At 35.0% G+C, this 25,786-nt stretch overlaps 1 protein-coding gene across 4 annotated transcripts in view; it reads left to right on the top strand.

Moving 5' to 3' along the window:
- The window catches only part of CENPC (centromere protein C), a 78,337-nt gene that overhangs the window by 14,243 nt on the left and 38,308 nt on the right, over positions 1-25,786 (top strand). For all 4 annotated transcript variants that reach the window (XR_005369062.1, XR_005369061.1, XM_038556200.1 and 1 more), the window contains exons 5-10: positions 2,419-2,497; positions 7,041-7,323; positions 8,432-8,647; positions 10,926-11,539; positions 15,437-15,628; positions 20,453-20,738. Coding sequence is in view for 2 of the 4 variants with exons in the window: in XM_038556200.1 (XP_038412128.1) it covers positions 2,419-2,497; positions 7,041-7,323; positions 8,432-8,647; positions 10,926-11,539; positions 15,437-15,628; positions 20,453-20,738 (1,670 nt within the window). In the remaining 2 variants the exon portion in view is untranslated. The remainder of the gene's footprint in view (positions 1-2,418; positions 2,498-7,040; positions 7,324-8,431; positions 8,648-10,925; positions 11,540-15,436; positions 15,629-20,452; positions 20,739-25,786) is intronic.

Genomic DNA, 25,786 nt, shown 5'->3' with positions numbered 1-25,786 from the left:
AGATGTCCAGGTGTTAATAATAATCTACAGGCTTTTTAAACTTGGCTTGATAGGTTTTTCAGACAAATCTCTCCTGCTTCGAAGTCTGATAACTACAAATCTTCTCAGCCAGGTGGGGCAGAGGGAAGGTACATTTTGAATGCTTTCACTTAATAACTGTTTTTACTCTTACCTTCAGCTGTGTCTGAGTCTAGAGGCTCTCCAATTCTGGGACTCAAGAGAGTAAACATCTAATATGCCAGGGTTGGGAAAGGACAGACTATGACTCTGACTGCTTCCTATACATACTTTTAACAACTCTTCTGTTTGTAAGTCCCAGTTGGAACCTCTCTTTTAGAGGTGCCTTGTATGTTGAATTAATGATCTTAAGGGTTTCTCCATAAACATAAATCTATCCTGCGCTTTCTCCATTGCTAGCATGTTTCTGCTCTCTCTGGACTGATTACTTGCTGCTGATCTGCTTTCCAACTGAAGAAAAATTGGTTGACATGTCCCATGTAATCCCTTCTCTTTTCATACTTCTGGGTTTGTACATTTTAAAAAAATCCTAATGAGGTTTTAAGAGGAACAAAGTATAGTGAAAGTTTGCTTTTGTTTTCTTTATGTAATTGAGTTCCATAGTATATTCACTGAACAGCAGTGCAGTGGCTTCCTCATTTATATATTTCCATATTGGTAGATTTTTAGGTTGTTTCCATCAATTCATTATTACAGTGATGTAGTGATGTGCATCTTTTGTTCATGCCTCCTCATGCACATGTTGTAAACTGAAGTTTCTAGGATATGCACATTTCAGATGAAATTGTTAAATATTGGGACGCCTGGGTGGCTCAGTGGTTGAGCGCCTGCCTTAGGCCCAGGGCGTGATCCTGGAGACCTAGGATTGAGTCCCACATCGGGCTTCCTGGATGGGGCCCGCCCTCTGCCTCTCTCTCTGTGTCTCTCATGAATAAATAAATAAAATCTTAGAAAAAAAAATTGTTAAGTATTTTCAGTTTTTTCTGCAAGATGCTTTACCAGTTTTTTCCCCCATATGCAATATATGAATGAGATTTCCCTTTTCTAGATTTTTAAAATTTATGACGATATATTTCAGATTTACAAAAGAAAATATGCATTATGTAAAGCATTAAAAATAATATAAATGAACACTTACGTACCCATCCCTCAATGTAAGAAATCTCCATACTTCAGCATCAGTGTGTCCCTTTCTGATCCTGTTCTTCAGCCTCTCCTCCCTGCACAGAGGTAACCACTATCTTGAATTTTCTGTTCGTCGTTCCCCTCTTTTATTTTATAATTTCACCACGTAATGGGTGTGTTGCTGACATTTGTTCAGCACTTTCTCCCCTACCTCTGACAGGTCCCATTATCATCCACATGTTGGTGCTTCACTAGAAGGACTCATGAAACTCATCATATAGTTGTACTTGTGACTGAGATTTATTATAGGCATATAGTCGGGATATACAGCCAGATCAGGAAAGGAAAAAGACCCACCAGGCAGTCTGGAGGAACCATGTCAAGGGTACCTGTGGGGATCACAGAAAACGTGTTGCTTCCAGCAGTGAAATGTGTACAGTCTTTCTGCCCAGGGAAGCTTTCTGAGGCTTACCCCATTTTTATTCGGGACTGGTTACATAGGCACTCTCTGCCCAATCAAATCCTGTTCTCTCTGAAGAAAAAAAAGCAGATGTTCACTGTAAATCACATTTTTATACAGTCTAAGTAGCTGCCTAGTAGGCACAACCTTATCATTTGGTAATGGGGGAAACATTCTGAAAGCCAAGTCCCCAGTTGCCAACCAAGGACTGCCCTGTGAGCTGCTTTAAATGATCAGGCCTGCTATGTTGATTTCTCCATTGAGTGAATTTCTAAAATATATGTATTTATATATATATAGTTTCACATGTATCTACTTTGAACTTTATGTAAATAGGACTGTGACATACTTCTATGACCTGATTTTTTTTTTTCATGGTTAACTGTCATTTATTCTTATTGCTGTATCTTAGTCATTTCATTGTTGAATGTGTGATGTGTGATGTTATAGGACTATACCATAATTTACCCAGTTTACTATCAGAATAGTTCTTTGTTATCCAGAGCAACATTGTTTCTGTGTTAGGTTATTTGAAATTTCAACTTTACTAGATAATGCCACATTGTTTTTCCTTCCTTCCTTCCTTCCTTCCTTCCTTCCTTCCTTCCTTCCTTCCTTCCTTCCTTCCTTCCTTCCTTCCTTCCTTCCCTTTCTTTCTTTTTTCCACATTGTTTTCTAAAGTAGTTACTTAAGTATACAACTCTATCAGCTGGTTTATTGTTTTTAAATACTTTCTTTTTTTTCCAATTTAAAAAACAAATGTATTTAATCAGAATTACTATTTTTTATTAGATCTAATGTTGTATATCTCTTAGGCTCAGTGCCAGAAATCTCATCTGAAGTCAGTTCCAGTTTCTTCAAGGAAGAAAGAAAGTGAAGGTGTCAACAGATCAGGTTGGTGGCATCTCCATGGATGTTATTTGCTTAGACATTTAAAAGGAGATTTTGAAGGTGTCACATGTGTTGGCTTGAGTGATAGGTTCACAGGTCAGTGTAGACAGAGTGGTCAGTGTTTTATTTTGTTTTGTTTTTTTAAACACGAATAATACGCTTTGAGTATTCCTTTGTTTTAGTGGTAAGAACATTGATTATTAGGATATGGTAAGAGACATTAAAAAAAAATTATTGCATAGACTGTAGTTTTAAGACTTTTCAAATAGATTAGTCTCCTTCCCCTCTCCCCCCAACCAATGAATATTAAATCACACAGTTCTATGGGTCAGGAATTGAGAAGCAGCTTAGATAGATGGTTCTGGCTTGAAATTTTTCATGAGGTGTCAGTCAAGATGTTGGTCAGTGTTGCAGTCATCTGAAGGCTTAATGGGGAATAAGGATATATTTCCAAGATGACTCATGTGGGGCTAAAATGCAGGCAGGAAGTCTTAATTCCTTCTCACATGGACCCTTTCATGGGCTTCTTGAGCATTTTTTTTTTTAATTGAGATATGTGACATGTAACATGTTAGCTTCAAGTATATAACATTCAATATTTGTATATACATGGTTAGTGTTCTTTTTTTTATCCTTTTGTTCATTTCCTTTTATTAGATATATGTGCTGCAACTTTTAAAAGTTGGTTTACATTTTTTCAAATCAGAAAAATTTTGCTCATTTGAAGTAAGCTTCAAAGATTAAAAAAGTAAAGCTACTAATTGTTATTTCCATTGTCCTGCTGAGGTAACCTTTGAATGAAAACATATATAAATGTATGTGTGTGTGCACACCTTCAGAAGAGGCTGTACAATTTTTTTTTTACACTAGCAATGTGGGAAAGTACTTTTTACCTGATAGATCATTTGCCTTTTTTTTTTTTTTTTTTGCCAGTTTGATTGGTATTACATGATCTCATTGTCACTCTAAAATATCTATGATATCCAGGGAGTGCCTGAGTGGCTCAGTTGGTTGAGTGTCTGCTCTTGGCTCAGATCATGATCCCAGCATCCTGGGATCAAGCCCCACATTGGGCTCCCTGCTCAGTGGGGAGCCTGCTTCTCCCTCTCCATCTGCTGTTCTTCCTGCTTGTGCTCTCTGCTCTTTCACTCTGTCTGTTCAATAACTAAAATATTTTCTAAAAAAGATATCTGTGATATCCATTGCATTTGAATACTTTTTAATTTATTTATTGGCTATTTGAATTTCCTTTTATCTGAGTTGGCTATTCGTATCCTTTGCACATTAGTTTTTTCTTGTTAATGAGAGGTCTTTGAATTGAGTATCTATATCTGTTGATCTGTGATTTGTGTGAGAGGTGTTTGCCTTTCCAATGATCCCTTGACTTTTACAGATTTTGTTTTATAGTATCTTAAACCATATGGTAAGTAAGATTTTTAATTTTAATTGTCAAATTTGTGACTTCTAATAGTTTTTGACCTTGTTTTGGTTAAAAGGTCTATCTTATTCTAATGGTAGAGTCTTAGATTTTCATCTTCTTTTTTAAGTTTTTATTTAAATTCCAGTTTGTTAACATACAGTGTAGTATTAGTTTCAAATGTAAAATATAGTGATTCAACACTTCCATACAATACCTGGTGCTCATCAAATCCCCATCACCTATTTCACCCATCCCCCAACCCACATCCCCTCTGGTGACCATCAATTTGTTCTCTATAGTTAAGAGTCTATTTCTTGGTTTTCCTCTCTCTCCCCTTTCCCCCCATACGTTCATTTGTTTCTTAAATTTCACATATGAGTGAAATCATAGAGTATTTGTCTTTCTCTGATTTATTTACTTAGTATTATACTTTCTAGATCCATCCATGACTACATTTTGTTTTGTTCATTTATCCACTGATGAATATTTTGGCAGTTTCCACTTTTTGCTTATTCACTGCTGTGAATGCAGGTGTACAGATACCTCTTGCAGTCTCTGCTTTCAATTCTTTTGGAGACATACACAAAAAAGAAATTATTGGATCACACAGTAATTGTATTTTTAACTTTTAGGGGAACCACTAAACTGTTTTTTATAGTGGCTGCATCATTTCTGCATTTCCACGAGCAGTGTATAAGGGTTCCAGTTGCTCCATATCTTCAACAATACTTTTTTTTTTTTTTTTTTGCATGTGTGTGTTTTGTTGATAATAGCCATCCTAATGGGTATGAAGTTGTATCTCATTGTGATTTTGATTTGTTCATCATTGCTATTAGGAATTTTTTTGTCATTAGGAATTTTAAATTAATAATTATATACCACTGCACACTGTAAGAATGGCTAAAATCCAAAAAACTGGTTCTTCCTTGTAACTCATTTTTTTGAGAGTTTGTCTTTTTATTTGTTTCAGGAGAGTTTGTAGTTGATTGTTAAAACATTTTTATGATGGATATTTTAAAATTCTTATTAAATAATTTTAACATTTGATTCATCTTGTTTATTTGTGCCCATTGGTCATATTTTTCTTGTTCAGGTAGTGCTTTTCTGAGTTTTGGTATGCTTCATCATTTTGATTGTATTCTTGACATTTTGGTTAATATTTTAGGAAACTCTTGATTCTATTTAAATCTTTTGTTATAGTATACAGTTGCCTTGTTTTGGTTTAATGTGTAGGTTATTGCTTGCTTCTGTGGATTTTATTTCCAGTGGCAGTTAAGTGTTTAGAGTCCTAACAGTGATATTTTGGTCTGTTTCATTTCCTGATGCTGCTGAGATTCCCGCTCAGTTCTTGGAGGTGCTGTGTCAGATGAATGGAAGATGTTTCAGAGTACCCCATGTCCTTATTCACTCAAGTGAGGGTTGGGGTCAGAAACTGTTGAGATTGGATCTTCTAAAATGACTGGGTAGAGGACAAGATGGGGGGGTGTAGGGTTTTCTTAAGTTCTTCCTGCCTCAGGTTAGACTGCCCATAGAGGCCCTCCATGTGAAGTAAGGCCTTGGTTGTTGATACTAACAGTGGTTCAAAATGTCACCTTGGTCTGTGCAGCAGTGGCTGGGAAGGTAAAAAGTTTCACTTCTCTGCAGCTATTTGTGGATCATTTGGCCTGCTATCCTTGATTGTTGAAGTGGAGACTGGGTTGGTCCAGGGACAAGGTTAGCCTAGGACTTTGCTCTTTTACTACTGCTGTCCTGTATAACTTACAGAGTGGGACCTGGCATGGCCTGAGGCTTTGCTGCTTTTACAAGGCCACTATAGAATGGCGTATTTAGTGGGTTAGGTTGTGGAATTAAGAGTTGGGGCTCCCTGCTAGAGGTCCTTGTTGAGTTTCCCTTCTTCAAGTCTTTTGGCCAGAGAATGGAGGATTTTTTCCCCTATGCCTATTGGTGGTTCTGGGTTGCATACCTCTAGAATCCAGTCTAGGGGGGTATATGGGAGATAAAAGGACAACCTAAAGGATTCACCATATTGTCTTTTGTTGCTTAAAGCTTGAGGTTCCTAGCAAATACACCTTTTTCTTTCCAGCTTTTAGAGTTCTGTTATTGTTGTTGGATAGATAATTACCAGGAATTTAGTTTAGTTGTATTTAGAGGGAAAAGCAGAGAAAACTGAGTATACTGTCTTGTTCCATAACCTTCTAAAAGATGTTTTTTGATTGTATTTAAAATTTTTAATCTTTGCTTTTTTAAAAAATTAATTAAGTAATTAAGTAATTTATTTTTGAGAGGGAGAGAGGCAGAGTGTGTGGGGTTCAGGGAGAGAGAGGCAGAGGGAGAAGGAGAGAGAAACCCAAGCAGATTTCGCTATATGCTGAACCAAATGCGGGACTTGATCTCACCACCCTGAGATCATGACCTGAACTGAAATCAAGAGTTGAATGCTAAACCAACTGAGACACCCAGGTGCCCCTGATCTTTGCTTTGTAAGAGTGTGAATCAGTACAAATACTCCCCAGCAGTTCTACTTTTTCTTTGATATTTGAAGGTATAAGGCTAAGAGAATATGTATGCTCTTTATATGTACATGTATATATGTATGTGTATATATATATATACACACACAAATACTCTTTTACATATAAAAATATTTTTACATATGTACCTTTATATATATTTACACACAAATCTTATATATCTCTGCATATATCGGTTATGGCTCTGTAAGTGTATATATCTGTATATGTGGTTATCTAGCTGCCATAGTTTACTGACTTTCAACCTAAAAATCGAATCTCATAATTTCTCTAGCATTTCTTCATTATTTTAACTGTGTATAGATTTATTCAAATCTTGAGTAAATTGACTATCCATATAATTGTGAATTTTCTGTTTGAGAATTTTTGCCATTTCAAAACTTCAGAGCAAGGAGCAAATACATCTTTATATTCATTGATTTCGTAAATTAGAACTTGTAGAGCACTTACATATTTTAATCATAGATCTTTGATTATAAACTTAATGAACTGTGAGTCTTCTGAAAACTATTTCTAATTATTGCTATTGAATTTTAAAACACATTTTGTTCTAATATTTAAAAAATTTTAATGTCTTCATATAATTTTCTTCTAGCTCAAGACCATGAAGTTCATCAGCAAATTTTGGCAACTGTTGGTTCTAAAAATACACCTGGCTTAAGAAGAACGTCAAGTAAAAAACTCAGAGATCACCACAGTGAAGCCAGTGAAAAATTTCACTTATCTGTTGGCTCACCTGTAGTTCTTTTGGATGCAAAAGCTTCTGTATTGCAAAATGCTGTTCCATCTGTGGCCCAAAAGAGAGAGACCTACACTTCTGAAAATTCAGTAAATACATTGCCTTCAAGTACAGAAATTTCTCTTAAAACCAGAAAAAGGTAAATTTTTACCTATTCAAATAATAATGTGAATCCTGCTTTGAAAATTTTAAGTTATTTATTTTTAATGTATTTTATAGTAAATATTGAGGAATCTTAACATGAGAAGAGCATAACATACATCAGTTTATATTGTTTATATTTGATACAGAAAGCTTAAGGTATGCTTCAGAGAAGTTTGTGGGTAAACATTTCTATAGGCTGGAAAAAAAAGTATTTTCTTCTGATAATATGTTTTCTATAACTTCCTAAGAGTATTTTCTCTGTGTCATTTGTAATTACAGTGGTAGGTATGTGTTGGGTCATTTGTAGGGTAGCAGAAGGTAAGTATTTTGAGGGTAAATTGTGGTAAATCTATGTCTGTTTCTTGGGGCTTTCATTTTGGCCTTTAAGAGGCAAAGTAGATCATTCAAAGTCCTTTGCTGCTGGGTACCTTTGCAATGAGTGTAACTGTCTGCCTAGTGTCTTGTGTAATTCTTGGAGCCAAGGAGTTAAGTACATTCTAAGATTTTGCTATTCAGAATATTCTGTGGCTCAGGATCAAGAACAGTGGATGCATTATCTGGCAGTTTTTTAGAAATACAGAATCTCAAAGCCTACTTTAGACCTACTGAATCAGAATCTATATTTTGATAAGATTTTTCAGATTATTCAAAATCTCATGAAATGTTTGAGAACTAGTCCTCTAAGATACAGATTTCCTTGGTCTATCTCTTACTTTTTTCCATTGACAAATAAGAAATGTAATTTTCTTTGTATATTTTAAGAGATTACAGATCAGAACGTGGAGATTTTAAAGGCCTAGTGGAAAAAAAAATTTTTTTTAAGATTTTATTTATTTATACATAAGAGAGACCAAGAAAGAGGCAGAGACATAGGCAGAGGGAGAACCAGAGGGGGAGCCTGATGCAGGATTTGATCCTAAGACTCTGGGATCACCACCTGAGCCAAAGGCAGACGCTCAACCCACTGAGCCACCCAAGTGTCCCGGCCTAGTGGAAAATTTTGTAAGTGGTCTGTATTGTCACTGAAAACTTTATTGTTCAGGAAAACTTATAACTCAGCAAACTGTGAGATTATACAACTTGCCTTCCTTTTAACCTTCAAGGTTAAATTTTGAAGAAAAAAGTGTTTTGAAGAAAGGAGAAATAGCAAATAAAGTATCAGAAATAGAAGATAAAGTATCAGAAGAAACACAAAAGAGGAGATCATTAAGAATATCTCAGAAAAGAGTACAAGACTCAGAAGATGAAATTCAGCCACAAACTAAAAAAAGTTTTTCAACATTGTTTTTAGAAACTGTAAAACGAAAAAGTGAATCCAGGTGAGTTACTAAGAAGCTGCCTTTGAGGCAATTTTATTTTACATTCTGTGAACAATATCAAGGATTCTTAATGCTATTTAAATAGATTCTTAATGCTAAATGCTATTTATATAGAAGTTAATCTTATTTGGTACAAATTTTAATTGAAATTATGCCTAACTCTCACAGCAAATCACTCCCAAAGCCATCATTAAATATCTACTAAATTAAATGTGAAAGACAGTAAGTTTTTTCAGCTTTCATTGCTTCTGTTCATTAGCACTTTCAAATCTGTATGATACCAAAGAATGAAGGCAGTATTTAGAAACAGAATTATGTCATGATGTATTTCACTATTAAGGGCTTTAACACTTTTACTTTTCTTCTGCTTGTGTTAATAAATTTTAGTCTGTTTTGGCCTCCTTAAAACCTTTAGAGGTTCTTCAGTGTCCATACAGTGATCTTAACTGGCTGCACATTACAGTTAACTACAATTAATGTCAGCTAGGGTTGAGAACCACTGGCCTATATAAACTTCAGATTTGTCAGCTGGTATTTAAAACCTTCACTCTCCCTGGTTACCTGTTTCTGCCAACTTGGTCATACACATTTGCATTTGTCTGTTTTGGCATACCATTTTTCCCTTGTCATATGCTAGTCTTTTTCTTTTCTGGTGACATCTGCTTCCTGGGTCATGGATGGCTATCTTCTTTCTACAACCTCACATGGCAGATGATAGCAAGAAGGCTTTCTGAGGCTTCTTTTATGAGGGTGTTAATTCTATTCATTAGTGTTCTACCCTCATGACTTAATCACCTTGTAAAAGCCCCATCCCCAAATACTATTCCACTGGGGATTAGGTTTCAGTTTATAAATTTTGGAAATATACAGACATTCAGTCTATAGCAAGTGTCAACGTTGTTTCCTAAGGATATCTTCAGTTTGACTAATCATGATGTTTTGGAAGTCCCTTGAAGTAAAATAGAGGCGCAAATTTAGAGAATTCTTATTGGCCGGTTTAGGAAGGCTTAATTTTTAAATTCTTAGCATTACTTCTTTATATACAAAAACTTAATAGATGAGTTATATACAGTAAGGCAAATTAAACCTGTTTATAACAGATTGGCTATTTCTCTAAATGTTGAAAAGTAATATTTCTGTTTAAATATTCATACATTGTGGTTTTCTATTTATATTGACTTGGTATTCATTAGATTTTCTAGAGTTTTCTAATCATATAAACTTGCAAAACTCTACTTGTTAGAAGATAGTATATTTCTTAGTGTATATATATGTGTGTGTGTGTGTATAAATATATATATATTTATATATAGAGATTATAAGATTTATCAGGGGTTTGAGATTAGAAAAGTAGAGAAGGCATTTTCATTTCATAATCTTTTTGTATATTTTATTAATGAAAATATAGAAGAGGCAGACACGATAATGCTTAAGGATCCTGACTCAAGCGGAAAAGGCAGAAACAGGAGTACATATGCTAGCTTCAGAGTTTGGGTGTTTACCCTAAGTTTTTACTTATGCATATCTCACTTCAGTAGGTGTTTTGCTTGAGGCTGTTGTTATAAAAACGAAGGAAATGCAGAAGAGTCCATCAGATTACTATCCTTTGAATAATTCCTTCCTTCTCTAGAAAGCTTTCCCAACTAATTGGAAGAGATGCTGTTTAATTCCTATTAGATTACCTTTCTAGATACTTTTCATTTATTTCTATACTGTGATTCCAATATTAAAACTTATTTGAAGACGTATGTGATTATCAAACTTGGAATGAATTTTTATATTATTTAGTGCATAAATTTGTAGTGTTTTCTTAGACTATTATACTTGAAGATGCCTTGGAAATGACATTGTTTTGGATGTAAAGAAATCTGGCCCCTAAGAGACATCTATACAGACCTAGAATTAGTATAACAGTATAAATAATAATGGCATGCATTTTTGGACTGTAGGTCAATGTCTCTGGGCTGTTTAACACATCTGCGGGTTTCAACTATTCAATATATATAATGGGTTGGGGGAGCCTTAAATTAGTTGATGTCTAGGCTTCCTTCCAGCTCTGAACTTCTGTGATTTCATTAGTGTTTTAAATGAGTATAATTGGGTATTACAGAAATGTAAAAGGAGAGGAGGATTTTCAAGGGTAAGAGAAAATTGACGAGATGTATACTGTTCTTTAAAAGATACATAGATTATATTTCCTATTTAGATTATTTTCTTCACAAAGCAAAGGTAAAAACTTTATTTTTTGAGCTATTACTTATTGTAACATCCTGTTTAGTCCTGTTGTTAGGCATATAGCAACTGCTCCACCTCATTCATCTCCTTCAAATGACCTAACGTTGTTAGAGGATGAATTTATAATTGATGAATCAGAAAGCAGTATTGCCAGTCAACCTTGGATTACTATACCCAGAAAGGCTGGGTCTCTGAAACAGTGCACAGTGTACCCTGCAGAGAGCTCTGCACTACTTCAAAGTAAGAAGTCAAAAGAAAAACATCACAGCCTGTCACCTACAGCTTTGACAAGTGACAAACATTCTGACACAGCTTATGCAGTAGAGACGTCTCCGCCCTCTGAACAAAGAAGACTGGGTAGAAGTTGTGCTTCGACAAATGAACTGGAAAATGATTATAGATCTACAAAACATGAAATGTATTATGAGAATGCAGAGAAATCATCTGGAAAGAAAAAGACTATACAACAACAAGAGAGAGGAAAATTTAAGGCCAATATCCTTGAAGAACAGGTTGATATGGAACAATCGAAAGATAACAATATAAATGTGTCACATATCACCCAAGATAAATTACAGAGAAATTCAGATAGAAATATGGAAGAGTGTGAAAAGGTGATAAATGTTGGTATTTCCAAAAAACAGATGCTGCCTGTGGGTAAGTGTTTTATATTAAGTATAACTATGAACAGTATTCCACAACTTTGTTTTTATAATATTTCTGTTTAGCTTTGGGAAGTAGGCAAAGTAAAACTAAATCTGTAGGCTCTTTTCTAGCATCTGTCTTTTACCTACAACTAAATTCTGAGTCACTTGAGTTTTGTGTAGCTTCTAAGATGGTAGTATATATAAAGGGAAAAGTGAATGGGAAAGACTCATAAACCAGGTAGTTACCAGAATATGAATAAGACAACATCATATATTCTTTGAGGTTTATTGAAATATAAACTGGGAAGAAAAAAACAAGATTAGTATGGGGCTATTTATTACAGAATAAAATTCATACTCTTTTATTCCATCATTTTCTCATTAATCTAACAGTAAATTGCTAGACACTGTATTTAGGTAGTGAAATTAACAAAGATTACTGAGACACAGTTATCACCATTAAAAAAATCGATCTAGTAGTGTCTGTAGACTAGCAGATATACACATATATTCATAGGCCAGTAGTAGAATTAGAGACAGTTATCCAAGTAATATCTCAATAGATCTTTTTATCTTGTTTCACTATATTACTTATCCAAGCTGGGAGACTTGAGAATTAAAAGGGATTTCAGGACAGGAAGCATAAACTGAGATTGTCTCAGACAAAGCTGGAGTATGGTTATCCTCTTTATGTCATTATTGTATAGTGATTAAGGTTTGTAATGATGAAACTCTCATGAAGAAAAGATCCATTTATATTCTTTATACCGCTTTCTAAGTAATAGAAAAGGTAATTTTTCTTACAGGTTTCTTTAGAATAGTTAATGGAATAGAAAACACTTAATAAATGTATTAGATATTTTATATGTACATAATATAATTTAATCCTTCTTGATAATCCCATATGTTAGGAGATAACACTCAAGGTTAAAAAAACTGGCTGAGGATCTGTCTCCTCGTTAGAGCCTATATTTTTTTTTTTAATATTTTTTTTAATATTTTTTTTAAATTTTTATTTATTTATGATAGTCACAGAGAGAGAGAGGCAGAGACACAGGCAGAGGGAGAAGCAGGCTCCGTGCACCGGGAGCCCGATGTGGGATTCGATCCCGGGTCTCCAGGATTGCGCCCTAGGCCAAAGGCAGGCGCTAAACCGCTGCGCCACCCAGGGATCCCAGAGCCTATATTTTTTAAGCACTATAAAGAAGTTTTGAAATAAGTGGAAGTGTTTTTGGTAGTCATTTGAAAAAACTATTAGTTAACCAGAAAACTCTCTTCACTATAATTGTGTTTGTACCTAGAGGTTCTAGATGACTATAACATATTGCTGATAAAGAAGGGAGAAAGAGGTAAAGTACGGTGTTTAAGCTAGTTTTTATGAAAAATTCCACTTTAATTATTACTTATTCAATTACTTTAGCTTTCTTTTTGTATAATCTATAACATAGACTTTAAATTACCTGAATTAATGGTTGTCACACATTAGTTTTGTCTGTTCGTACCTTTGTGTATTTGAAAAATTCTGCTTAAAATAAAGGGAGAAAAAAGCCACCGTTTTTATTTTGTGGACCTCTCTTGTAAATGTCCAAATGTCCCAGGTTATTTTTTAAAAATATTTTTATTTATTTATTAGAGAGAGAGAGCATGAGCAGGGTGGTGGTGGCAGAGGGAGAGAGAGAAACCGACTCCTCGCTCAGCAGGGAGCCGGATGAAGCAGGGCTAGAACCCAGAATCTTTGGAATCATGACCTGAGCCTAAGGCAGATGCTTAAGTGATTGAGCCACCCAGGCTGGCCGGCTGGCTGGCCTGCCTGCCTGCCTGCCTTTCCTTTTCTCAGGAGGTGGGTATTTTAAGAAAATAAAAAGAATCTGACTAAACTGAAGTTACATTATAGGAAAGTTTTTTTTCTTATTAGTCCCTTAAAATATGAATTCACAAAATTTGAAGCTACAAAAATTTTTATTTATCCTAAGTTCTTAGGAAAAAAACATTGTATCAAGAAAGTATACTTGAAGGATACTCTGTTTAATTAAATGCCAAATTCTTCACATTGATTTTCAGGTATATTAAATTCTTCTTTATCTAGATTGTTTAGTGACTATAATTTCTGATTAATTACCAGTTGTATTAATTTTCTATCACTGTCATAACAAATTACCACATACTTAGTGACTTAAAAAACATACATGTATTTTATAGTTCTATGGGTCACAAATCTGAAATAGATTTCATTGGGCTAAAATCAATGTGTTGACAAGGTTGCTTTTCTTGTGATTCTGGGTGAGAATCTGCTTCCTTGTCTTTTCCAGCCTCTTGAAGTTGTTTATATCCTTGTATCATGATTTCCTTCTTTTATCTTCCAAGCCAGCAATACCAGCCTTCTTACATTTCCATTTTCTTTTACCTCTTCTTCCATTGCCCTTTCTGACCACTACTTTTAAGAACACATATAATTAGATTGGACCAGCCTAGATAATCCAGGATAAGTCTGATTCTCCTATTTTTTTGTTTGATTTCCTTCTATTCTTTATTGACTTCTTTTTCTCATTTCACTTATAAATTTTCGTGATTCTTTCCATATTCCTCAAGTTTAATAGTTTGCCCTTTGTTCTTCCTTTATATTCATACCTTGAGAAAATTATTCCTTTGCTTCCATCTGAATTATTTTCCCAAATTTACCTTCAGAGTAAAAGTCTGGTCTTGTATTTCCTGTATTTCCAGATTTCAACCCGAATTATGTTCTCATCTTTTTGAAAAGTTCTGTACAGTTTCATCTTTAATTATGTGATTATGTATAATACCTATCTGCTCCTTTGGTCTTACAGACTTTATGTAATTTGTTTACTCCATGAATATTTCCTACTTAATAGGGGTTTAATTCTTTTTTTGGATCAGAAGTCTTTTCTCAGATGCTTCATAAATGCTGGTTTCTTGATTTATTTGATGATCAAGAAAATTTTTCATTCTGTCTACTAACATCTAATATTTTAAACCTCTTCCTGAAAAAAATTTTCCGTTTTGGTGGTTGTGCCCCTCTTTGCTGTAATATTTGTATTGAAATATCTTGTATTTCCCTGATTTTTCCTTCTTGTTGTCAGCCACAAAAAACAAAACTAGAATTGATCTCACCTTTCTGCTAGATTCTTTTCTTACATCATTGGGATGAAATGAAATTACTACTGGTACCAAACCTTTACGTTAGCTATGATTGCTTGCCATATTCATTGTTTCTTTTCAGTCTCTTTTTTCTTTTTAAATTCTATTTACAAAAATAATGTTTTTCCTTCATATAGGAACATCTTTTGAAACTTCATTTTAGGGCAGCCCGGATGGCGTTTAGCGGTTTAGCGCCACCTTCAGCCCAGGACGTGATGCTGAAGACCCGGGATCGAGTCCCACGTCAGGCTCCCTGCATGGAGCCTGCTTCTCCCTCTGCCTGTGTCTCTGTGCCTCTCTTTCTCTGTGTGTCTCTCATGAATGGATAAATAAAATCTTTTAAAAAAAGAAAAAAACTTCATTTTAAATCTCTTCTTTCAAAAATTAGATTGACAAAATCATGACCATTCAAAACAGAAAAACAATGGTTACCTTTTTTTTTTTGACTTGGGACATTGGTAAGTAGTTGGAAGAAGCCACATACTTTTCCTTTTCAGAATGTACTCAGAATGTACATTTTTGGGGGGCTCAGAAGTATATGTTCTCAAGCAATGTGAAAGGTTTACATTTAACTGACAGAAACAGATCTTATTGAGAACATTTGACTTAAAAAAAAGGAGATGAAAGAAGCCCACAGAATAAATTTAAGACATAATTGAAAGGGTTTTTTTTTTTTTTAATCTGTTGTGATTTTCTGAAAACTCTTTGGTTCCATAGATTGTAAATTTTTTTTTTATTTTCTTTAATTTAGGAAGCAAGAAAAATAGCACCAATGTTCCTTATACAGTGTATCAGAAAAAAGATAAGAAATCTAAAAAGAAGCATTTTCCTAGTGGGTCCAAGAAGAATAAGCTTATACCTGATGAAGTGACTTCAACTATTACAAGAAGTCGAAGAATTTCCCGGCACCCATCTGATTGGTGGGTGGTAAAATCAGAGCAGAGTAAGTATTTTATTTAAATGATGTTCATGGAGAGCTCCAAAAAGTCATTGTATAGGAGGCTTTATGTTTGATTTATACTCCCATTTTCCACAGAAAATCTAATGAGGACAAAGTTAAATTGGATCATTGATAGAAATATTAAATCAATTAAAGTGTAAAGATACTGGGCTCTACTATATACTATATTCTAGATATAAGGATATAGCTGTGGAAAAATAAACTGCTCTCATGGGACTTACATTTAAGTAAAGGAAGACCAGCAATATAGATGTATAATTCATGCAGTGATAGGTAATAAAGAAAAATCAGATAAATGATAGAGATGAGAAGTAGATGGCAGAAGTAGGGGTAGGTAAGAAAATAGAATACTGTTCTTATAAAAGGTGTAATAAGAGTCCATTTTGATCTTTCAGAGAAAATATCTTAGAAAAATGAAGAGGGGAACCATACAAATAACTTGGTGTGTAACATTTCAGACTAAGAGAACAGTATTTGTAAAAGTGCTAATGGAGCATACTTGGCATGTTTGAGAAATTCAAGAAGGCCAGTATGGCTAAAGATGAGTAAGCCAGGAGAGATGAAGTCAGAGAGGCAGACTGGGATAGAGAGTTTAGATGAAGTGTATTGGGAAGCTATTGGAAGATTTTAAGCAGTAAAGTGACTTGGTTGAGTCTTCTTTTAAAAGATTTTCTTACTGCTATATAGAGAAGAAACTAGGGCATGGGCACTAGGTAAGAGATTATCAGAGGGAAGAGATGAAAAGTGTTTGGATTTGGTACTAACGGAGAGAGAACCAGGAGTCTAGGATGACTCAGACTTATTTTTGCCTGAACAAGTAGAATATTTGAGCTCTATTGTTTACTGAGATGAGGAAAAGTATGAAAGAAGCAGATATGGAAGGATGTCAAGATTTCAGGTTGTAATAAATTAATTAGATATCAAAGTAGATATATTGAGGAAATAGCTTGGTAAATGAACTTAAAGTTAGGGAGAAGGATATGGGAGGATGTATAATTAGGGACCTAACAATATATAGATGATTTTTAAAACTTTAGGACTGTTTGAAATCACCTAATGATACAATGAACCTGGAGAAGAAAGCCAAGGATTTAGTCCTGGGAGACTAATCAGGAGTCAAGACGAAAAGGTAGATCCATCCACCAAAAGAAACTAAACAGGAACAGTTAGTAAGATTAAAGGAAATTGAAGAGCACTTAGGTTTATGGAAGCAAAGTAATGAAAGCATTTTAAGGATTGAGTGATAGACTCTTAAATACTGCTGATGACTTGAAGTAGATGAGAGTTAAGAAATGACAATAGAATTTTGGCCACATGGAAGTTGTTGGTCACTTTTATAGAAATGGTTTCTGTGGAATGATAGATCAAAAGCCTGATTCAAGTGGTTTTAAGAGAATAGGAAGTGAGGAAGGAGAGATAGTAAGATAAGGGAGCATAGAGATATAGGGTCAAGGAAAGGTCTTTGTGTTTTTGGTAATTTACAGGATGTTACATCAATTTATCTGCCCATTTAAAATAACCTCATAGAGGGATCCCTGGGTGGCGCAGCGGTTTAGCGCCTGCCTTTGGCCCAGGGCGCGATCCTGGAGACCCGGGATCGAATCCCACATCGTGCTCCCGGTGCATGGAGCCTGCTTCTCCCTCTCCCTCTGCCTGTGTCTCTGCCTCTCTCTCTCTCTCTCTCTCTCTCTCTCTCTCTCTGCGACTATCATAAATTTAAAAAAAATAAAATTAAAAAAAAATAAAATAAAATAACCTCATAGAATGTAGGGGAGGGAGAACCCTCTTGTACTGTTGGTGGGAATACAAACTGGTGCAGCCACTGTGGAAAACGGTATGGAGATTCCTCAAAGAGTTAAAAATAGCTGTGATCCAGCATTACTAGGTATTTGAACCCAATGAAATACTAATTCAAAGGGATACATGCACTCCGATGTTTATAGCAGTGTTATTTACGCTTGCCAAATTATGGAAGCAGCCCAAGTGTCCATCACTTATGAATGGACAAAGAAGCCTGGAGGTGATCACCTAGACACCGTCTACCTAGTAAGTACTAAAATTCCAGACTCCCTGAAGGAAAGCAAGTATTTGACATAAACCGTATTTTTTGCAAAGCAGTTTAGGCGCACTAAGCTACATTTATCAGTTAGGAAATAATGGGAACCCTCCAAAATTTGAGTTCCCACATGCTAGTCAAGAGGTAACTTTGCAAGCAGGTCTTTATAAAAATGACATTCTTCGGTCTGCTATACTATCTCTTCTCTGTACAACGTGGTACATTTATTGTTTTGGAAAAATTTTTAATCTTTTAAAGGAAGTAATCATGAGAAGATGGTAGAAGATTAAAAATGAAAAAAGAATATTTACATTTGCAGAATCTGTTGTCTCTGGTATTTAGATCAACAAGTGAGAGTAGAACAAATAGGGCACAAATCTGAGGCATTGTTGCTATGAATTTTTGAGTCATTGGGATCCTTGATTGATAGTAGAAAGAGATATTATATTATAGCCTTCCTTGGATTTTGGACTTAGATCTGGGTTTAAATTATGATTTCTCCACTTTTCAGTTATTTTGTTCAGTTTCTTATTTTGTAACATTATTACAAATCCTTCTACCTCCGTAGAAGGAGTAAGTGGCATGTAGTTAGTATATAAAATATTAACTCCTGTTACTATTTTTTTTTAAAGATTTATTTATTTATTTTATGATAGACATAGTGAGAGAGAGGCAGAGACACAGGCAGAGGGAGAAGCAGGCCCCATGCACCGGGAGCCCCACGTGGGATTCGATCCCGGGACTCCAGGATAGTGCCCTGGGCCAAAGGCAGGCGCCAAACCGCTGAGTCACCCAGGGTATGGCAGATGAGCATGTAAATATATAGGTAAATAAAAATCTACAAAGCTTGGAGAAGTTTTCTAGAACTCTGAGACTTACCAATATTTCTTCTGATAGAAAAAGAAAGTCTGAAGCTCAAAAAAGCAATATGAGTTGCAACCTAAAGTCATAGGCCTTTGTGCTAGAACTGGAAAACAGTAGAACTCAAGTTTTCTGTCTGTTGATCCATTGCTTATTTCCCTAGTAAGCAACCAAACTGCCTATAGTAGATATGTGGCCCCGCTGCTTTTTCATGTATGTTGAGAAACGTTTATCGAGTGCCCACTCTGAGACAGGAATGGTGTTAGGCAAGGCCCAATACTAGAGTGGAGCAAGTGAGTAACAAAGAATGAGAAATTTGCAGAAGCACTTGGTCTCAGGGTTGTGTGAGTTCAGATTCAGTGTTTGTATGACTCTGAGAGTGAGCACCCTCTTAAATTTTCCAAGCTCATTAAATTTTTTTATGATGAGAACTTTAAGTTTTACTCTTTGGTATTCATTTTGTAATACATACATATATAAAATTATTATATTGTGTATCTTAAACTTATACAATGTTATATGTCATTTATATCTCAGTAGAACTGGAAAAAAAAAATTGCTTCACCACAGTCCTGCTCCTGGTGTTAGGCATTCAGAATATAAAAGAGCAATTTTGATCTTAGGAGTTGTCAGTATGCTAGAAGAGAGAGATAAGTAAACAGTTAGATGGCTAATAAATACTATCAAAGAGTTGAGAGAGAGCTGCTTAATTTAGGGATGGGAATTAGGGAAAGCTTCCTGAAGGATGAATTAGCAATCAACTGAGTGAATGGGGTGAGAGGGAAGGATGGAATGTTTTCAGTAGAGTAGCATCTGGAGATTAGAGTTTAACCTTTTAAAAATTGTTTTATCAGAGTTATTTGGAGGGCTCGTTAAAACACAGATTATTGGGCTCTACTCAGAGTTTTTGATTTAGTAGGTCTGAAGTGAAGCCTGAAAATTTGCATTTCAAACTAGTTCTCAAGTGATACTGATCCTGCTGGTCCAGGGAGCAACCTTTTAAGATGCAGTGCTTTAGAGAAATGTAAGTAGTTCAGTATTGCCGGATTTTTTTGGTTGGTTTATTTGACAGCGAATGTTAAACATTTTTGATTAATGAAATAAATAGGTGTAGAAATAAATAATTGAAAATATTTTGGCTTAATCCTTAAGTTACAGATAATCACTAAAAGATTTTAGCAACATTGTCATGATCCAACTTGTGTTTTCCTAAGATGATTCTTGAAGCAGTGTGAAGAATGGATTGAAGAATGGCAAGACTAGAGAAAGGTAGACTAACAGGCTGCTTTAATAATCCAGTTAAGAAATGTTGAGGATCCCTGCAGGAGAGCTATGGAAGAAATAGATTTGAGAGATATTAAGAATGTAGAAATGACAGAATTAGGGGATTGATTGTGAGTAGGTACAGGAGTCTTCGATGATTCAGATTCCTGATGTAGGTATCTGGGTCAATAGTTACACTTTTCATTAAGATAGGAACTAAAACCAGAGGGGAAGATTTAGGAGAGAGTTGTAGGTGAATATTATACCAGTATCTACATAGTAATTACAGTTTAAGGGTAGAAGGGTCCCTCAAAGTAGGTGCATAGAGTGAGAAGCTGAAGCTGGAGCCTTGGGAAATAACTAGATCTTAAGGATGGCCCAAAGAGTAGTGGGTAGAGACACAGAAAGTGGTTTTGGAAGCCTGTGATGAATTTAAAGGGGTTGGTGCATATACCTAAAAATTGAAAAGCTGTACAGTATATGAATTTAATTTGAAAACAAACATAGCCTATGAGATTGGTGTGTGTGTGTGTGTTTACATCTAAGTAAATGATGTTGGTATTTCAGTGAGCTCAATAATCTAGATAAACATTATGCTAACTTTAGGTTATCATTGACTCTTTCAGGTCATGTTTATAGCAATTCTCCAAGAAGAAATGAATTGTCATTGTCTTACGACTGTAGACAAAAACTTGCTGAAAAACCAAATCAGTCATCTAAGAATACTAAGGAAAAAACTACCCCATTTAAAGAGCGGAAGATAACTACTTCAGGCAGCTCAGGAGCACAGGAGTTTTTAAATGCTAAAGATTCTGGAAGAGTTACTGACCATGATGAAATTTCTGGTTGTTGCCAGAATGAGTCATTAGAAAGTGATGAGGAAGACCTGGTTACGAAGAAAAATCATTCTGGGTAATGTCTGTTATGTATACAATATAGTTATTTTTGTTGTTTAGCATTTAATAGTTTGTCGGTGTCATTTAATCATTTCTGAAGAAGTAAGAAGCTCTGCTGTCTGACAAACCTGGTTGTAAATCCATGCTCACCTGTTAGTTAGAGGTTGCCCCAGGACAAAGTAGTACTCTCCATTTGTTTCCTCATATTAAAATGGGGACTATTATGTAGTACATGGCATGTGAGTGATATATTTAAAAAGGTAAGTATTATTGTCACTTAAAAGTTTTTTTTTTTAAGTTTTTTTTTAAGGTGGTAAAAGCACATAAAATTTACCATTTTAGTTATTTTTAAAAATGTATTTTGTATTTTAATTCCAGTATAATTAACTATCTTAGTAATTTTTTTAAAAGATCTTATTAATTTATTTAAGAGAGAAAGAGTGAGAGAGAGAGCCAGCAGGAGCAGGGGGGAGGGGCAGACAGAGAGGGAGAAGCAGGCTGAGCAGGGTGCCAGAGGCGGAGCTCCATCCCAGGACTCTGGGATCATGAATTGAGCGGAAGGTAGATACTTAACCAGCTGAGCCAACCAGGTGCCCCTTAGTCATTTTAATGTCTAGTTTGATTTGCTTCCTTTTGAGTGAGGTTAATGTGGTTTCAATAATTGGGAATATATCTTAATACTTCTTCTCCTCAGGTGATAATAGTCAACATACTTTGCTTATTTGTGCCAAGTATTTGCTAGGAACTTTCAATGAATTTTCATCAGTCCTAACAACCTAGTGAGTTAGGTATTGTTCTTGCATATTTTTGTTTATTGACATAGTATTTATTCTTTCATTTACTCAACAAATAATATATATGTGAGAAACTGCAAGGTGCTAGGGGTGTATGAAAATAAATGATCATAGTGCCCTAAAGCATAGTAGTATATGTCATTGTAGTACCAAAAAAAAAAAAAAATCCTATACACATTCTAACTTTTTCACACCATTTTCATACAACTTTTCAGTTTCTTTATATTTCAGGTTAAAAAAAAAAAGTAAAACCCCTGATTCCCTCATGATTTCACTTAAGAAATAAAACATAGTGACCACTGAAATCCCATGTGTACTTTTGCTGAGCCCATTCTCATGGATATTTTTATACTTTTTCTACATGTGCATGTATATATATGAACGGCAGTGGTATGGTTTTAAAAGTTTATAAAAATGGTTTCATTAGTATACACATCCTTCTGTGACTTGCTTTTTTTCCCACAGTTCATTTTTAAGATTATTCATGTTGATAAATGATTTATTTTTATTCCTTTATAAAGAGTGGAGGTTGGCAAACTTTCTTAAAGGGCCAGAGAGTAAATATTTTAGACGTTGCTGGCCAAGAGGCAAAATGGAAATAGTTATCTAGATAAATAACCATTTAAGATATAACTTTTGAAAATATACAAACCATTCGTAACTCTCATTATATATATATAAAGAAACAAGTGGTTGATTTATAGTTATTACCTTGTATGGTTATATGAAAATGTTTAATCTCTCCCCTTTTTTTTGTACTTCACTCCTTTTTATTGCAAGTAATGTACCACTTTTTATTCATTTATTGAAGGGTGAGCATTTGAGTTGTTTCCACTTTTATTTTTTATTTTTATTTTTTTTAAAGATTTTATTTATTTATTCATAGAAACACAGAGAGAGAATGAGAGGCAGAGACACAGGCAGAGGGAGAAGCAGGCTCCATGCAGGGAGACTGACGTGGGACTTGATCCAGGGTCTCCGGGATCACGCCCTGGGCTGCAGGCAGCGCTAAACCGCTGCGCCACTGGGGCTGCCCCACTTTTATTTTTTTAAATGATAATTTTTATTTATTTTCAGATGTGATTCTTTTTCTTCAGGTGTTAACACTGTGTTATATTTTCAGGTATACAATGTATTTATCTAGTCTCTTGATAATTTATCACTCTGAAAAAAGATTTTTGCCTGTACATACATTTTTTTTTAAAACAACCTGATTTTATTTTATTTTATTTTGTTTTGTTTTTTAATTTTTATTTATTTATGATAGTCATACAGAGAGAGAGAGAGAGGCAGAGACACAGGCAGAGGGAGAAGCAGGCTCCATGCACCAGGAGCCCGATGTGGGATTTGATCCCGGGTCTCCAGGATCGCGCCTGGGCCACAGGTAGGCACCAAACCTCTGCGCCACCCAGGGATCCCTGTACATACATTTTATACATGTTTCCTTGAGCAAATGTGTAAGAGATTCCTTGTAGTAGTATATATAGGAGAAATAGAATTACTAAATTTTAGGGTATGTACATGTTTAACTTGTCCTAATACTGCTGCATCATTCTCAAAATTGGATGAGCTGATTTATAACCCCATAGCAAGGTATGAGAATTCTTTTTTTTAAAAATTCATTTGAAAGAGAGAGTGAGTGAGCAAGTGAGAGCTCAAGTAGAGGAGAGGGTCAGAGGGAGAAGGAGAAGCAGACGCCTTGCTGAGCAGGGTACCTGACTCAGGACTCTGTCCCAGGACCCTGGGATCATGACCTGAGCCGAAGGCAGACCCTCAACTGACTGAGCCACCAGGTGCCCAAGGTGTGAGAATTCTTATTGTCCCATGTACTTATTGAAATGTGTTGGTGTTAGACTTGTTATTTTTTGACAGTGTAGTGGGGTATATTTCTGGATTTAATTTGCATTTCCCTAATTATTAGTGAGGTTAAATAGTTAAATATCTTTCATTTGCTTTTTGTTCATTTTTAAATGAATTGCCTCTTTGTAAGTTGCTTGGCTCAGTTTTCTATTTTTTTAGAAACTCTATTTTGGCGTGTAATCCTTAATGGGTCACATGTATTAATGTCTTTTATACAGAACACATAATTTTATTTATTTATTTGTTTGTTTATTTTCAGAAGACATAATTTTAATGTACAGTTAAGGCTGTACAGTCAGAAATTTGCTTATACCTTTTGTCTTAAAAATGTAACTGCTTACTTACTGTTGACTCGAAACCTTACTGAAAGCATAAACAATTAGCACGTATTTTATATTTTACATGTATTATATGCTATATTCTTAAAATCTAGAAATAGGAAAGAAAGTGTTATTAAGAAAATCATAAGGAAGAGAAAAAACATTTTCAGTATTGTGTATATTGAAAAAAATCATGGGTAAGTGGACCTGCACCCTTTAAACCTGTATTGTTCAAGATAAGCTATAGAATTTATCAGACTTTTTGAACATTTGCTTTTGTATTGATTCCAAGATCATAAAGATCTATTTTTCTATATTTTCTTCTCAAAACTTTAACTTGGTGGGATGCCTGGGTGTCTCAGCAGTTGTCTGCCTTTGGCCCAGGGCGTGATCCTGGAGTCCCGGGATTGAGTCCCACATCGGGCTCCCGGTGCATGGAGCCTGCTTCTCCCTCTGCCTATGTCTCTGCCTCTCTCTCTCTCTCTCTGAGAGAGAATAAATACATAATAAAATAAAATAAAATAAAATAATCTTTAAATAAATAAATAAATAAATAAATAAATCTTTCATGAATAAAATAAATCTTTAAAAAACTTGCTTTTTTAGTATTTACTTCTTTAAATCATCTGTAATTTATTTAGGAAATTAAAATTCTTTTTTCCCTATGTAGGTAATCAGTTTATTGAATAGTATGTTTCCCCCCACTGAATTGTAATGACCTTGCTGTCTTTTATCAGATTTCCATATTTATATCAGCTTGTTTCTTATTTATTTGCATAAGATTCCTGAGAAGTGGATAGTACAGGTATTAGCTCCATTTTTATTTTTTTTTATTTTATTTTTTTTAAATTTTTTTATTTATTTATGATAGTCATACAGAGAGAGAGAGAGGCAGAGACAGAGGCAGAGGGAGAAGCAGGCTCCATGCACCGGGAGCCTGACGTGGGATTCGATCCCTGGACTCCAGGATCGCGCCCTGGGCCAAAGGCAGGCGCCAAACCGCTGCACCACCCAGGGATCCCATAGCTCCATTTTTATAAATGAGGAAGGTCTACATAGATTAAATAGTGTGTCATTAGATACCTAGGCCTTCTAACTAGTAGTCCAGTAGTTTTTACTTGAATGTATTAATAAAATAAATCCAAGTTTTATTAAATAAGGCAGATGAGCCTTAGTTATAGGTTGAGAGAAATGTTCAGGTAAAAAGTGATTTCCCTGAGTTATAAAATTTGAGCTAGTATTCCTACAACAAACCTTACCTTTTGTGTAAAATGAGGAGTTAGCCTAATTAGAAATACCCAAAGTTGATAGTTGCTAAAATGTTTGCTGAAGAAAACCTATTAGGTATCTGAATTCATAGACAGATCTTTGAGGCATTTGTTTCATCAGGATATATGATCATTAAGCTACTTTATACACACAGAAGAGCAAACATGTGTTTTGGTATTCTCCCTGTCATAAGGTGAAAAGATAAATCTTTGTGGTTACCCAGTGATCCTTATGGAAACTTCAAAGATAATTTGGATATAAAATACATATTAACAGTTGTATGGTTCTGTATTTAGGAAAGTTAGACAAAAAAACTGGTCAGAGAAAACTGGGTATTACATTAAAATATGAATAGATCATGGGTGCCTACAGGGAGGCAAATGATTGGTCCCTTTTCATGATGATAATATTTAAAACATGCATCAGTAACAAGAGTAAGCTCTTTTAGAAGGAAGGAGCTTGGGGCATCTGGGTGGCTCAGTGGTTGAATGTCTGCCTTTGGCTCAGGTTGTGATCCCAGGGTGCTGGGATTGAGTCCCAATCAGCTCCCTGCATGGAGCCTGCTTCTCCCTCTGCCTATGTTTCTGCCTCTCTGTGTCTCTTATGAATAAATAAATAAAATCTTTAAAAAAAAAAAAAAAAAAAGAAAGAAGGCACTTATGTCAAAAATGGCTTAAAGGATGCCAGAAGAGATTAGGTTTTATAATATTTTTTGTTCATCATTGCTAAGCTCTTTAAAAACTGTAAATCTTAATATACATTTATATGTGTATACTTACACATATGTACATATATAAGTACAAGGTTTGGCATCAGTTTTA

This window comes from Canis lupus, chromosome 13 (genome assembly GCF_011100685.1).
Source record: "Canis lupus familiaris isolate Mischka breed German Shepherd chromosome 13, alternate assembly UU_Cfam_GSD_1.0, whole genome shotgun sequence".
NCBI classification, from domain to species: Eukaryota; Metazoa; Chordata; class Mammalia; order Carnivora; family Canidae; genus Canis; species Canis lupus.
The sequence above is the reverse complement of the archived record's forward strand: the minus strand, read 5'-3'. Positions and strand labels throughout refer to the sequence as shown.